The sequence below is a fragment of the Echeneis naucrates genome, chromosome 1 (genome assembly GCF_900963305.1).
Source record: "Echeneis naucrates chromosome 1, fEcheNa1.1, whole genome shotgun sequence".
Classification (NCBI taxonomy): domain Eukaryota; kingdom Metazoa; phylum Chordata; class Actinopteri; order Carangiformes; family Echeneidae; genus Echeneis; species Echeneis naucrates.
This window is the reverse complement of record NC_042511.1, coordinates 22,570,334-22,585,108: the sequence shown is the minus strand read 5'-3', so window position 1 is coordinate 22,585,108 and position 14,775 is coordinate 22,570,334. Positions and strand designations below refer to the sequence as shown.

The window sequence follows — 14,775 nt, the reverse complement described above, 5'->3', positions numbered from 1 at the left end:
AGCAATCTAGAGGAGCTGCTGATGATGTTCTACAGAGCCACCATCGAGAGCATCCTGACGTACTGCAACACAGCATGGTACGCAAGGTGCTCAGCAGCAGACAGGAGAGCGCTGCAGAAGGTGATCAACACGGCCCAGAAGATCACTGGCTGCTCTCTGCCCAGCCTAAAGGACATTACCAGCTGTTGCTCCCAGCATCATGAAGGACACTTACCACCCCAGCAGCCGCCTGTTCGACGGTATAGGTCTCACAGAACTCGGACAGCTTTTTCCCCAGAGCCATCACTGCACTGAACAATAATAAATGGTAACACTCTGCACTGTAACTTCAACACGGCTCATGCAATACCCAGTGCAATATTTTCTCGTGAAATACTCCTGTACAATATCAGCCGATGACACAATCCACAGTTCTGAATATAATTCTGTCTTACATTTTTTAACTTTTTAACATTTTATATTGTTCTTCGACTTAGTTGTATATCTTTCTTATTTCACATTGTCATCTCTACCTTGAAAAGCACCTTGGAGCTGCACTCAAATCTCGTTTTAATGAAAATGACAATGACAGTAAAGGCGATTCTGATTCTGACAATGTCCAGTTACTGTAGAAAAGTACTGGAGACCCCCCCCCCCCCAGCCACCTTCCCCAATAATTAAAATGCACACTTGTGACTTGTGAACAACTTCCAAACATCCAAAAATCTGTGAATTTCCTAGAAATTAAAAAAGAAAATGCAAACTAACTCATATTTCCGACTAGTGGCTGGTGGTGTCAGGTGTGATTAAACTTTTGAAGAAAATGAGAGCACGATGAGCTGCAGTTAATTGAGTGCCTTTCAAATGCCAAGCAAATAAAATCAATATGAAACATTATGCAAATAAGGCATTTATGTTTATTTATCATATTAATTCAAGCAACTTTAGTCTTCGTGTTTTCATCTGCTGTTATTTTTAACCTTGTGAGTGGAAATCTTTAGTCACATGCTTCATGTACTTTGTGATTTATTGCTGAAGTCTGTTTAGACAATCGCATTTTACTTTTATCTCTAGATCAATTGTTCAACGGCAGCCATCTTAGTCATGTCAATTAAAAAAAAAAAAAAAAATCCTTTTAGATAATCGTGACTTGAGAAACAAACAGGAAGGAGGACATCGCCACTTTGAGCGCATCTGTGATTCATTCTGTCACACTGGATTGCGTAGAAGTGACACTGAAGAAAAAACCCTGACTGGCTACGACTGATTCGGTCCGATAAAAGTGCACTGTGATAAAAGTCTGAAGTATTCCCTCAGGGATGTAATTAACCAAATAATTTGCTTTATTGAACATATAAGATGCCTTCACACAGGTAACAAAAACAGACAACTGATATGCTTGAAATGAAAAAAAGAAGAACCCACATTTTATTGCACTTAAGTTATAAGAAAATAAAATTCTAAGTGAATCAAACAAATACACAATCCCTTTAAGGTTTTTTTTCTGTCTGTTTTCTTTTTTGCCAGGCAGTTTACATGAACTGAAAAAAACAAAAAAAACAAAAAAAAAAAAACACCTGCAACAAATCTGATTTCTCAAACCAGATCATAAATTAAAACAGAGGGAGAAAACAACGAGAGGAGATAGAGCAAGATTGTTTTCTTTTTTCTTTTTTAATATACAGTGTTATACCACTTTCACAGTTCAGCTTGAGTTGTGACTCTTGGAGATTGAGACGATTTTCATTTGGCTACAATGTTTCAGTTCATGTTTGTTGCCTTGGTGTGTTTATGTGTCCCACTGACGATCCACGAGGCTGCGACCACGGTGATTTTCACTGCAATACATGTAACACTAAGACTCCTGGCAGCTCAACCTGTCACTGGATGCTTGTGATGGTCTCCTCTGTTGCTTCAGACATCGTTGAATGGAACAACAATCACACATTGGTACGGACAGTTCTTTCATTCACGTGTTAAAGTTGATACATCTGCTTGTTTTTTTTTTTTTTCTCTTTGCCAGTCTACACAGCATTTGTACGTTTCCCCAAAGAACAGGCTGAAAAAGCTTTGTCCCCAGGAATGTGTTTACAAGTTGCCCGTTAACACGCTTAACACACACACTCATGCACGCACGCACACGCACGCCAACAGTGTACATCCGCTTGTTTCCGCTCTGCAGGCGATCCCGTCAGTTGTCTGTCGGATGCGTTCCCTCCTCTCAGCCTCGTAGAGGCACGTTTGGCTCAAGTTTCAGTGGCAAAAAACAAACAAAACAAAAAATGATGGATGTTATCTTTTGTTGAAGTCCAAACATATAGAGTTCAATTTGGAATTTCGCCTGGGACTAAAACGTCACAGCAAGTAAAAGTTCCATCTCTCTTTTTTTCCATTCATCTAGCAGCATAAATACAGTTTGGCCACGGGGGGGAAATCAGTAGAGGGGAAGGGGCTGGGGGATTCAGGGGCGTTAATCCACAGCGCTTTGAGCAAAGGACCTTCTCGTTACAGCACCGGCATTGAGGAGACCACCCCAGCTAGACTGAAAAATTCTGGACAGCATTGATGTTTATGAGGAGACAGAGCTCCGAACCCAGGTATGTAGGAAGAACAAACAAACAAAAAAGAAAAAAGTTGTTACAGAATGACAACAAACCTAAATTGAGCAGGTTTCTAATACTGGGATTTGTTGCCAGTGGCAACAGCAAAGAAAGAGGTTTGGTGGGGGGGGGGATCTATAGAGAAACCCCTTTCATATGATAAACCCAAAAGGTACTGAAATTCACAGTTGCGTTTGTGTGCGACATTGTAAAGGAATCAAACTACAGGAACGGATTGGAGAACAAGAACGGAAGCAGAGTGAAAACAAATGAGCCTGACTACAGGCTGAACCCTCCGATGTCTCTCCTCTAAATCGAGCAGCTTTTTATGTGGAACTGTGTGGAAATTCACCTTTAAATGTCTCCCACCTTCCTTTCTTTTCCTACTGTCAATGTTTTCCACTCTTCAGGTTTGAGTGTGTGTGTGTGTGTGTGTGTGTGTGTGTGTGTGTGCGTGTGTGTGTGTCTTTGAGGGTGAGTGAGAGGGTGGGGGTGGGTGGTAGGGATTTAAAAAATAATATATCTCTGTACATCTCAAAATCTGTCAGGCTTGAAGCGAAACCAAGTCTCTGTGCGAAGATGACCCCGTACCGAAAGGGTGGAGAGTCACTTCAAAGAGTTCAGTCATCAGTCGTTCCTTTCTTCTTCTCTTCTTTCCCCCAGCTAATCAAGGGACAGACCGATCATGGCCCCCTGCCCCATTTCCAGCCCGATCCCCTCCGACTCCACCTCGTATTGGTGGTGGGGGTCAAAAGCAGGGGCTTAACACATATGAGGGTCTGTGGCTTTGTCAGTAACATTTACCCAAATGGGGGACGGGGGAGATAGTTGTAGAGGACAGGAAAGCCCACTGTCAGCGGTGGTCGTTGCAGATTTTGCGCGTTTGGGTGAAGAGTTCGCGGCTTCGGCCCTCTGCATTCGTGGTGCCTCATCCCCCATTCTTTCTCTGTTCCTTCCTTTCCGCAGTGCGCTCTCTTCATGTTTTCCCACCACATCTCTTCTCACTTCATGTCCACATCAAAGTCCAGCACCAGCAGCTTGGTCTCCTCTGTGCCATTGCGGCTACCAACTGCGCACACCAGCTTGGTGTTGGAGGCCCGGATGCGCCACACCACACCGCCGCTGCCACCACTCTCCAGAGTCACCAGGTTTCTGATGAACTCTCCCGTCTTCAGGTCCCACAGTTTTACTGTGCCATCATCTGAGCTGGTGATGACAAAGTTCTTGTTGAACTGAAGACACGTCACGGCGCTCTGGTGCTTGTGTGGACCTGAATGCACAAAGGAAACAGATCATTAGACTGACTGACTTAAAGATAGAAGAGATAGAAGAGAGATAGAAGAGAACCTTTTTAGGAATGGTGTGTTGTGTGTCTGCAGCTGGCAGGAGGTCCCAGTTAAAGTAAAGATGGCAGCAGTTGCTGCCTTAGGGTGATGTCATTTGTGACTGTACGTGTGCGGTGACTTAAGATTTCACTCAAGACTTGTTGATATAATTAATTAGGATGACACAAACACAAACAAACTCACAGTCGAGTTCAGGCGAATTAAATTATTCCTTTCTGATGATGCTGTAGCAGCTCTTTCATGCAGAAGGTTAATTTCTTCCTGCTTTCAGAAAATTTGTCAAAATCTCAGTCGACAAGCTTTCACATCTTTTCCCATTTCTGTCGCTGGTTAGTTCAAAGGCTGTATTTACTCAAGTACGCAATGCTGTTCTGCACCAACCCCCAACGTGCCTGCCTCTCCCCACCCCACCCCCCACCCCTTCTCTTTCAACTGCCACAACAAAGCAGCCTGCTCCATCACTACCAATACTCTCTTCAGATGACAGTGATGGCCTTGTTATTGGCCTATTGTCTTATCAAAACACACTACTGAATAGCAGAAATTGTCCGCTGACCTAATTATATGACCCACAAAGTTACACTGCCCCCATCCACTCACTGCAAATGCCCCCTCTTCACCAGCCACACATAGGGTGGCCCCCCGATTTTGTCCCTGCTTCTCTTCAGACTCTCACTGGGGAATCCTTTTGTTCAGCATGTGTGTTGGTGTTGGATGGACCAGCATGCAGGGTTGTAGTTCGTTAATGAGGGCATTTAGAGGCAGAGAACCGGTGGTTGGCACAACTATTCAGAAAAAGATTTCCAACTTCCTGTGAGGCACCGGTGCTGCTAATGGAGTTAGAGCTTTTCAGAGAGAGACAAAAACTGAGACTGTTCAGGACCAGCACGCTCACAAGATTTTGCCATTTCAACCAGACACTGAGAAATGGGTGCAAATCCCAAACTTTGGTACTTATGGTTTTTATTCAAGGCTGGTTCATCCTTTTTTTTTTTTTTTTTACTTGGAGCAACTCCACTACACTACCATTACTATTTTGTTGACATAATGGCCTCTTGGATACTGATCTTACCTTGCAGTGTTTGCAGGCACTGGCCCGTTTTGATGTCCCAGATCTTGACAGTGGAGTCTGCATTTCCTGAGACCAGGATGTTGTCTTTCAGCTCCATGCCGCTGGTAAGGGACTGATGTCCTGTAAGCGTGTGGATACAATTGCCTGTTTCCACGTCCCAGACCCTTATAGATGTGTCCAATGAGCCACTGACCACGTGGATCCCATCAAACTAGAGTAATAGAGGATACATTTAAACTGGCTGAAAATGAAGCTCCCAGTTCAAGGTAACTGCAGGTGTCACCTTGTCTTGCAGTTGATGCCGTCAATGGTTACACGGCATAGTTTGGCTCCATTAACAGCCCTAAGATCAAACTCATTGAAAGAGATGAATTTTATTGATCTGTAAAAGCTTTGCTTTTTGTTTCCCATGTTCAAATGTAGAGCACCAACATTTTAAAGGCCTAATCATGCTGCATGGTACAAAAACCAATCTTGGTGTCTGCAATAAATGATGGCACCAGCTAAAGTGCGCCGTCATCACACACAGTGGGTGGGAGGACACTTTAGAGGACACAGAAGAATTAATCTTTTCAAACATAGACATACATTTTGTTGAGAATATATTCATATATTATAACTGTACATAAACACAGGCTCAATTAAGATAAAAATGTGCCACTAAATGACTTAAGGATTTCTATGGCCCCAAAACAACCATCTTAACAAAAAGAGGGATATTTCATGGAGGTTCACTTCTTTAAAGTCTGGCGTTCCCAAGGTCAAACTTTGTCTCAATCTAACTCAAAAAAAATTATTATGCGTTGCTAAATTCAACTAACACAAAAAACCCCCAAAACAAACAGTTGATATTAAGCGTTTCACAAACTGAATAGCCCCCCCAATGAATTGCTCTTTAAAGCTCAGCTGGAACCTAAACTTGAAGCAAACTTTCTGATGTTGATGTCTAAATGTTTAAACAGCTGGTGTACAAATTCAAAGTCAAACTGAGAGACATGCTGACTGTCTTTGTCTCGAAGCTGCTCACCTGTAATGAGTATACTCTGTTGGTGTGGCCCTGCAGTGTGTGGAGGCAGGTTTCTGTTTCGGGGTCCCACACTTTAACCATGAAGTCGTAGGCACCGCTCACCACTCGCCGCCCATCGTACTGAACACAGCGCACTGCTGCAACATGGCCCATGAGGACGTGTAAACACTGACCTGTCTCTATGTCCCAGACACGCAGCGTGGCATCACGAGAGCCACTGACCACCCTGAGGGGAAGTGGGATAGACACAAACAGAAAATGGGTCCGGTACTTCTTGCAGAGCGTTATACTATAATGCAGTTATGGTTGAATGCTTGAGTCTAGGTGCGGCACAAACAATTAAAAACAACTATAAATTTAACAGAGGTTTGTTGAGCTGGATTTCCCCCCAGACAGGAACAAGTTATACTTCTTGTATCTACTAATTCAAGTTGTGGCAGCTGTATTGACAGAATAATGCCATGGGTATGAATGTTTTCTTTTGCTCATCTGACAGGAAAACCACACTGTCACATTCATGTTAATACTTGAATGTACAAAAACACCTCCTTAGCCCAGACGCCCTCAAGCAGTGTCTTCCCACAATGGAAGAGAAAAGGAAAAGGAAAGGTGGCTACAGTTAATATTAAAAATTAATAAGCTAAGAGAAAACTTAAATTAGGTGACTAATTGACACTGCTTTATTTGATTTGCAGTAGATACTTGACGCCACAATAAAGGTTCAGACAAGCATTCCTCTGCAGCATTATTACGATTTCTATGGACTATGCTGTAGATACACACACAAAATGTCTCATGGTCTTACAAAGATGAAAATCACTGACATGTTATACACTGGCTGCCTGAAGCTAACAACATTTCCACTATGTGAGCAATCTAATGCTACACAAAAACCTTGGTGAGCCCTAAGGCAAAAAGGGCACTTTGACTCTCTGGAGTGTAATATTGAGTAAATAAGTTAGCAGCAATTCACTTAAGACGCCTCACAGGATCTATTTAAACACTATGAGACCACATGCTCACTTTCATACAGATACTGTCCTCCTCCACTCTTGTAGAGCTGCTCTTTTTGCTCAGTGGGAATCACTGTTATGATTCAGCGAACATGAAAGCATTTGCGCCAGAATTGAGGATGTTGAATTTTTTCATATTTTGGCTGAGTGTTGAATAAGAAGATTGTTTTAATTTATTATAACCAAAAATCTCTTGAGATATACAATTCCCTCATGGCAACATAATAACCCCCCAACATAATAGAGGTATCACAGTTACATAACAAAACTCATCATTAAAAATGGCTTAAAATGGCTTGTTAAGTAGTACTTAAAGCTGAAAACCAAAAATACCCAGTTTAAAACAACATGAGAGTATATGAGCAACAAAGTTTCAGCTGAAATCATGACATTTTTGGTGTTTTTGGTTCTTTCTTTGTTGTTTTAAACAGGCATGAACATACAAGGTTGCGCCATACCTTTTCTCATGTAGGTGCATGCAGCGCACTGTTGAGGTATGCCCGTAGAGGGTGTGGATACATTCTCCTGTCTCTGCGTTCCAGACCTTGAGTGTGCGATCAGTGGAGCCACTGATAATAATGTTGTCTCGCATCTGAGATGACCACACGCCCCCTGTGTGGCCCACCAACGTCCGAAGACACTGAGAAGACCGCAGTAGAAGAGTCTTGGTTAGTAAATTCCTGACTCCCCTCGTAGACATTTTGCTGCTATGAAAGTAAGTTTCAAAGACTTTCAGGGTGATTTCTCTCATACATACGATAAATTAGATTCATAAAACCCCATCTCAAATTATTATTTTTTCTCCTTCTATGACTTCAGTTTGCCTACAGGGAATAAAGACAAGTAAAATGAAATTTGTGTGACCTTTTATTGGAAAGAAAAGCGCAGTCATTTTTACCTGCTGCTGCTGCACTGGGACAAAATCTCTGTCTGAGCTCTCTGCTGGCTTTTATAATTGCTTTTACTTATCAGCTGCAAAAGTGGCCGATTTATTTTCTTTGCAGAATGGGTTGACAATTGTCTTTAGCAAAAAAAAATGTGCCCATTCATTCGTATTAGCTATCGATTACAGTAGTTATGGAAATCTTTCTGATCAATTGAATTTGCATCTCCATGGTTTGTCTCATTTGTCCGCCCCAGATTTAATTTTGCTAAATGCACTGAACTAAAATTGCTTGGGGAGAGGAGCAAACTGTGGACGTGGTTGGTGGTGAGCGGTGTGGCTTTGTCAGGTTCAGAGCAGAGTGAGTCTATTAAGTGTACAACATGTGACCCTTCTGACTGCAGCTGATAAGCTGCTGAGCAGCGAATTGAGTTGCAGGGCATAAGGTTTTATTGTAGTGAGTTAAAAAGGAATAAGATGCTGAAGCCTGTCTCAACCAACTGTCCTGTGGTAAAGAGCATCACTTCATTAACTGTGGGCCAGCGTGGCATGTTTATCACTGTGGCCCCTTTTCTTTGATTTTTGGTCCAGTAAAAAGGGAATATTCAACTGAAAATCTCAATCTTTTTTACATGTCATGTGATATGTGTGTCATAAACTTGTGGTACATTAAGCAGATTATTCATATCTTTTTCACTGTCCATAGTGTATCTTTGGACGAATCAGTGTTATGTAAAATTTAACTATGGGCTTGCAGTTCATTGTAATCATACTCATTCAAGATTGAGTATGCAAGATTCAAGTAAGAATGCAAGATTTTTTTCTTGTGAATCGAAGCCAGTAGTTGAGGTTCCAAGAACAAGAATCACAGTGCATGATTAGACCCTACTCTAACACTGCGTGGGAAGACAGAATATCTGAAATGAAGGGCTTGGATGCCTTTATCTGTCTGTGGAGAAAAAAAAAAAAAACCCAAAACATTAAATAAGCCTGTCCCTGAGAGTGAAAGAAGATTAGCATTCTTTTAATGAACCTGTGAAGGCCCTTCTTTGAACATGACGGCTTTCAAACAATGCCTTACACTGGCATTATATTTTTCTCTTCATTTTAAAGAAAAAAGTGGGTGGATATCCGGAACAGCAGACACCATGACAGTAACAAAATATTCTAAATAGTTCAGTTTTGCCTTTGTATTGACATTAACAGAAAATATCAAAAAAGTGAAGGTCAATGGGACTCAATGTGCATTGGATTATTGCTTTGCAAAGGTTAGAATAAGATAGCTCAGGTCAAGCTGTCATTATTACAGACTCGATTAAATGATTTGAAGATTTATATACTAAAATTGAGTACAGATTATTTGGCCTGAAGAGGAATAGGAAGACTGGGAAAAGAGATCGAAGATGTTACATGCCTGATAGGGGTCCATTTAACACACCTCCATCAACTCTTGTCTACATAACTGTAATAACTGTGACTGGTAGCTCAACAGAAGATGTTCATTAAATTAAATCATTATATACGATCTTAAAAGTAAATTGTGCTTTGTGCCTTGCTGTTTTCTTTCTGCACATGACCAAACATACTTAAATGATTGTGGCAGAGGAAAAAAAATTTTGCTGCCACCTCTTTTATTTTTTGCTGTGACAATTTGGCCACGGAGTCACCACCATGCCTGATAACAAAGTGCCTTTGCTTGTAACTGTAAAAGCTGACCATGTTCTCAGTTTGTGTTGGAGAGTAAGTCCAAATGCATTCTGAGAGATGTGGGAGGAAGCCAACACCTTTGCCCTTTTCCATTCCTTGTGCTACTGATTTGATGACAAGGGTACAAGGTATTGAACATACTGACAGGCTAATGTCATGTGACAAACAACCAGATAACTGCAGAATATGTTCCTTAAATCCAGTATCATAACCTCTGCAAAGCTGCTAGACGACCTTAACGAATTTCATTACAACACTGAAATGTATAATTTCCCCACATGTAATAATTTTAATGCTCCCATCGGGTTCACAGTTCCAAAAACAATCCGTGATCTGCTACTCAAAAAGAAGTGGAGATATACTGTGTGTCCATGCAGCTAAACCATCTGGTAGAGGACACCTCTCAGTGGATATGACAGCAGTCCGCAGGTCTGCCATCTTAGATCAGCTTGACAACTGAGGCTGCTGGTGACAGGCACCAAGGACATGAGCTGATCTGTTAAGCACCAGACAGCCACCTTTGAAGCAATGAGATGTATGCTGCTGTTTGTGTTCCTGAATGGAAGCTTGACATCTCTGGCAGAGACAAAGGTTCATCAGGTAAGATAAAGCCTTTGGGTGTTGTCTAAGCAAAGACTTTTATTTCAGCTGGGGGGGCTTTAATAATATCTAATAAAAAATTTGCCCTGAAACACAAATCTAAACCACACATATTCAGGCTTGTTCAATCTCTGCTGCAATATTTTATAAACAATTATGCCTCATCTTACCTAAAATCTTTCGGAGGTGTCAAATTATTGACACAATGCGCTCATATAATGATTTCCTGATTGCCTTGCAGCAAGAGTTTATTTCACTGTGTTTTATATATAACACGGTAAATCAAGGGAAAGGTTCCCTGTAGGTGTTTTTTGATGGATGTCTAATGAGTTCGCTATGTTGAATGTTTTAAAATGTGACATATCTATGAAATAACCCTGTTGAAATCATCTGCGTTTTGTGCGGGGGGGGGGATCCTAAAAGTTTGAAACTTGGCTTTATTCAGAAACAAATCTTTGAGAATATGGTTTCTGGACCAATTTCCTTTGGGATTAATAAAGTATCTATATATCTATAAACATTTGAAAGACTTGAAAGAACATATGATCTTGTCAAGGTCATATCTGAAGCTCTGTTTAGAGCTGGGCTGGGGAGTTTGCAATTGAAAAAATAAATAAATAAATAAATTAAAAAATGCAATGACACTTTGACACTGCACAGCAACATTATATCACTCGATTCAGCCAACACTGTGGTTCACAGGGAAATGTTTTTGATCGCTCGCAAACTGAACACACAGTTTGGGAAAAAAAAAGTTCAAGTATCTGAGGAAGCATGAATATTGCTCTACCTCTGGCAAAATTTGGCTACTGTGTGACCAATTTCTTTTTCTATCCTATTAATTTAAATCCTCTACCTACAGTGCAAGTTGTCAGAGATGCATTTTAAATCTTTCTTCTAAAGAAAAGCAGAGTTAGCCGGTGATCTGAGAGGAAGAGTCCATTCAACCCTTGTAATCTATAACTGTCTACCTTACTCATTACCACTTTATGGGGACTGCTATTGTCTGGTGAATGAAAAGCAACACACACACAAAAAAATCCCAACATATGTGATGAAACAGACAAAAGAAAGCCACAGACTTCAAGAGGAGAATGTTTATATACTGAAATAAGAATTCATCATCTCTATTGATCATCATGTTTCTTCCTCGTATTAATCCACTTCAGCACAAACTAAAATTCTGGTGTTCATGGCGAAGCTATTGTGGGCTTTTCTTAAGGTTAGAGGATTTAGATGAGAAGTAAAAGTCAAACAAAGCATTTTACAAGACAGTTAGGGAGTAAAATGTTTCCTTCCATCCAAAACATTCACAAAGAAAGTGGGCTACATAAAGGAGATGAGGAATGGATGATATTGACATTGGACTGTGAGCAGTCATTCGTCCCTGCATCACAGACTGTAACCTCTTGACATCATTGATAACTGCTTTATAAGTCTGCATGTCTCAAGGTTGAATTGATGGTGGACCAAAAAAAAAAAAAAGTCCTCAAATGAGATGGCTAAAGCAGTAAAGGATGTTGACAATAGGGAGGAAAAACAAATCCTGGTGCTGGGAGTCCCATTGTATTTTTAATTTACAGTTTTACTGGCATTGACAGCTATTTCACCCGAAATGGTCAGCTGGACTTAATTGGCCATTCCCCTCCAGTGAGGGATTCTCTGTCTGGTGTTGAGAGTTAAATAAGCAAGGAGATGAAGTCCACAAAGAGGATGTGCTCTGAATGCAGCACCCAAACAGAGACAGATTTAGGCTCATCTCTTCTTTGTGGCTAATGTAAACAAACAATTCTGAGCTAGATTTGCATTGTTGAAACCACAGACACAATGAATTGTGTGTCTGTAAAGTCCATATGAATGGATGATGGTTTCAGGAAGAACAGTAGAACCTGCTGGGGATTTGACTCATCACACACTGCCACCACCAATCTGGAGCCACCGCAGCTGGAACTTCACAACTTGTCCAGATACAAGTCTTTGAATGAAGGAGAGCCAATTTGTGTTCCATGCCTATTGGATGACCTTGGGGAAATCTATTCAGATCAGCAAATGCTGTGACTGATATGCGTGTAATCACCAGTAGGCTGAATGCCAACTTTACAGTCTGTTAGACCGAGACTTGAATGAAAAGGAAGCTCCTGGGTCTATTGTGTTAACCAGAAAGAGAAACCTGCTTCAGTTTGATCATGCAGAATATCAATTTCTCTAAGAGTTTCTTTTTGGTAGCGTGTTCCCAGCCCAAATCTCATCTCATATATTTGAGTAAAAGTGAAAGAAACAGGGCTTGAATAAGACATGTACATTAACAGTTAACAGAGGATTTATATATATATATATACTGTGAAAATTCAACACAGGCATGAAAGTACTGTTCAACTCTCCTCAACACTACAGTACAACTACCTGTGTGTTTAATACACAGCATTAACCTGCAGCACAAACCCTGTGTGGCTGCACCAGCTTCAGCTATGAATACTAACACTCTTTGCAGACATGTGCTGTAACAACACTGCAAAATAGCTAAATGTTGGAAGAGAATAAATGGCTAGAGTCTTGATGTGTTTTTACATGAAAGGGCAGATACTGTTAACTATTAGGTGAGTGAAGGTTTTTCAGGTACAGTTAGGTGCTAAATAAGGAGCTGTTTTTATAAATAGCTTAATGTAAAACATTCTCTGTGTGATAAAAGAAGGTCTTATAGCTAATAAGCAGTAATCCCTCAATTTTAAATCAATAAACATTCTCTACTCTAAGTATGATTTAAGGTGAATGCATATCTACAGCCCATTAATGTCTGGTAGACAGGCAAAAAGCTATTAAAACTAAAAGATTAAACAGAAAAAATGTTAATCTTCCCACTCTTACCTTTCCCGTGATAGCTGACCAGACTTTCAGCGTGTTGTCGTCAGAGCCACTCACGATGCGGTTGCCACAGAACTGGAGGCAGGTGATCACATGGTCATCATGACCTTTCAGCACCTTTGAGATGGAACAGATATCATATTAAATTCAATGAGAAAGATGGAGAAGAATAATGGATGTGGAATGAAAGGACAAAAACCAGAAACTGGCAATGATAATGATATGCCTCTGGAGGCAATGAGAAGAAACTGTCATGTAGGTGAACACAACTCTTTAAGCAGAGTGCGTGAATGGGTGTAGTTGGTTTATACTGGGTCACAGGACCGCTAGCTCAGCAAAACACAAGGCACACTGCATATTCAAAGGAGTATGAAGAACACAGTATTGGAATTTACTTACTTAATTTATCGAAATAATTGATGACTTGCAGCTATTTCTAAAGGAGCAAAGGCATCCGAAGCCTATTTAACATCAACTCCAGCATGATGGTCATGCTTCATGTGATGCCTCTGACAAATAGAGCCTTTAGATTGAAGGAGACTAAGATCATCTTGCGTTTCTGATGAATTATCATTCAACATGAATACTGCAGACCAGGGAAGTGACCCATTGCTAACTTATCATCAACTCCACATTTCAGTCCTTTATTGAACGGTCTCTGTGACTTTGAGTCTTTTGACATTCATCTTAAAAACTAGCTGGTGTAGAAGTTTGAAGCAAAAGCTACCTTGGGTGATTTGAGGTCCCCTCTCCTCCAGTTTGTATCTATTCTGTGCTGCCTGATGTAGGCACTCTTCCAGGGGCTATGGGTGAAGCCAGGCTTGACAATTTTCCTCTTCTTGAGGGGCAGAGGCTCGTCGATGCCTGTTAGAAGAGAGAGGGAAGTTGATTGGACTAAAGAGCTCACTTTTTTCCAGTTTAAGTTCATTTCAAAACATTTCCGACAATAAATTTAGCTACAGTGGTAGCCCCGAACTGCTCCCATTTGGTGAATGCATGCTGGTTGTCTGCATGTATTGCAGAAACATGAGACTCACCTTCTTCCCTGCATTTCTCCCTCCACAACAGGTTGTCCTCTGCCAGGATGCGCCAGTAGCGACACGTCTGGGCTGCTTGGAGGAGGTCCTTCGGTTCCAGGAACGACAGCACATACAAAGCCAGCTGTTGAAATATATGGATGAAGAATGTGAGAGGTGTTAATGGAGGATCCATTATTGGCTGGAACAGGCGCAAACACGGCAGAAGGAGAGGATTTTATGCTAGTAAACCACTTGCAGAACAAACTATGAACTTGAATCTCACTGATATCTGTGCACATTTGTGTTGCTATTGAAATTAATGAACATTTCAATGAAAGCACAACAGAAAATATTTCAAAAGTAACTCCACAGAGCAGATGATGACACCGGTGTTAAGCCACAGCCTGCAAATAAGGGCACCAAGATCAAGATCAAGCTCAAGATTGGTGAGTTTGTGTCACCTTAATTTTTCTCTGATTAGTCTCACATATTCACCAATTAATCTAATTTTGTTGATTAACTTGTTAATAAACTTATGTTAAGTCACATTATTACCTCAATATCACTCCTAGTTATGCAGAACTCATCAGAATTTAGTTAGTATCACAATGAAAAGGAATAGGTTCCTCAGATTTTAGAAACTGCAGCAACAAACAATTTAGCCTTT

The 14,775-nt window shown here is 40.9% G+C and overlaps 1 protein-coding gene across 7 annotated transcripts in view; it reads right to left on the bottom strand.

Annotated features, from left to right (window-relative positions):
• Positions 1 to 1,926: 1,926 nt before the first annotated feature.
• fbxw7 (F-box and WD repeat domain containing 7) overlaps positions 1,927 to 14,775 on the bottom strand; it is a 93,691-nt gene continuing 80,842 nt past the window's right edge. For all 7 annotated transcript variants that reach the window (XM_029500521.1, XM_029500539.1, XM_029500531.1 and 4 more), the window contains 7 exons: positions 14,127 to 14,250; positions 13,817 to 13,953; positions 13,093 to 13,206; positions 7,496 to 7,677; positions 6,025 to 6,250; positions 4,998 to 5,208; positions 1,927 to 3,849 (listed from right to left, as the gene is read on the bottom strand). In XM_029500521.1, the coding sequence (XP_029356381.1) occupies positions 3,581 to 3,849; positions 4,998 to 5,208; positions 6,025 to 6,250; positions 7,496 to 7,677; positions 13,093 to 13,206; positions 13,817 to 13,953; positions 14,127 to 14,250 (1,263 nt within the window). In that variant the 3' untranslated portion in view covers positions 1,927 to 3,580. The remainder of the gene's footprint in view (positions 3,850 to 4,997; positions 5,209 to 6,024; positions 6,251 to 7,495; positions 7,678 to 13,092; positions 13,207 to 13,816; positions 13,954 to 14,126; positions 14,251 to 14,775) is intronic.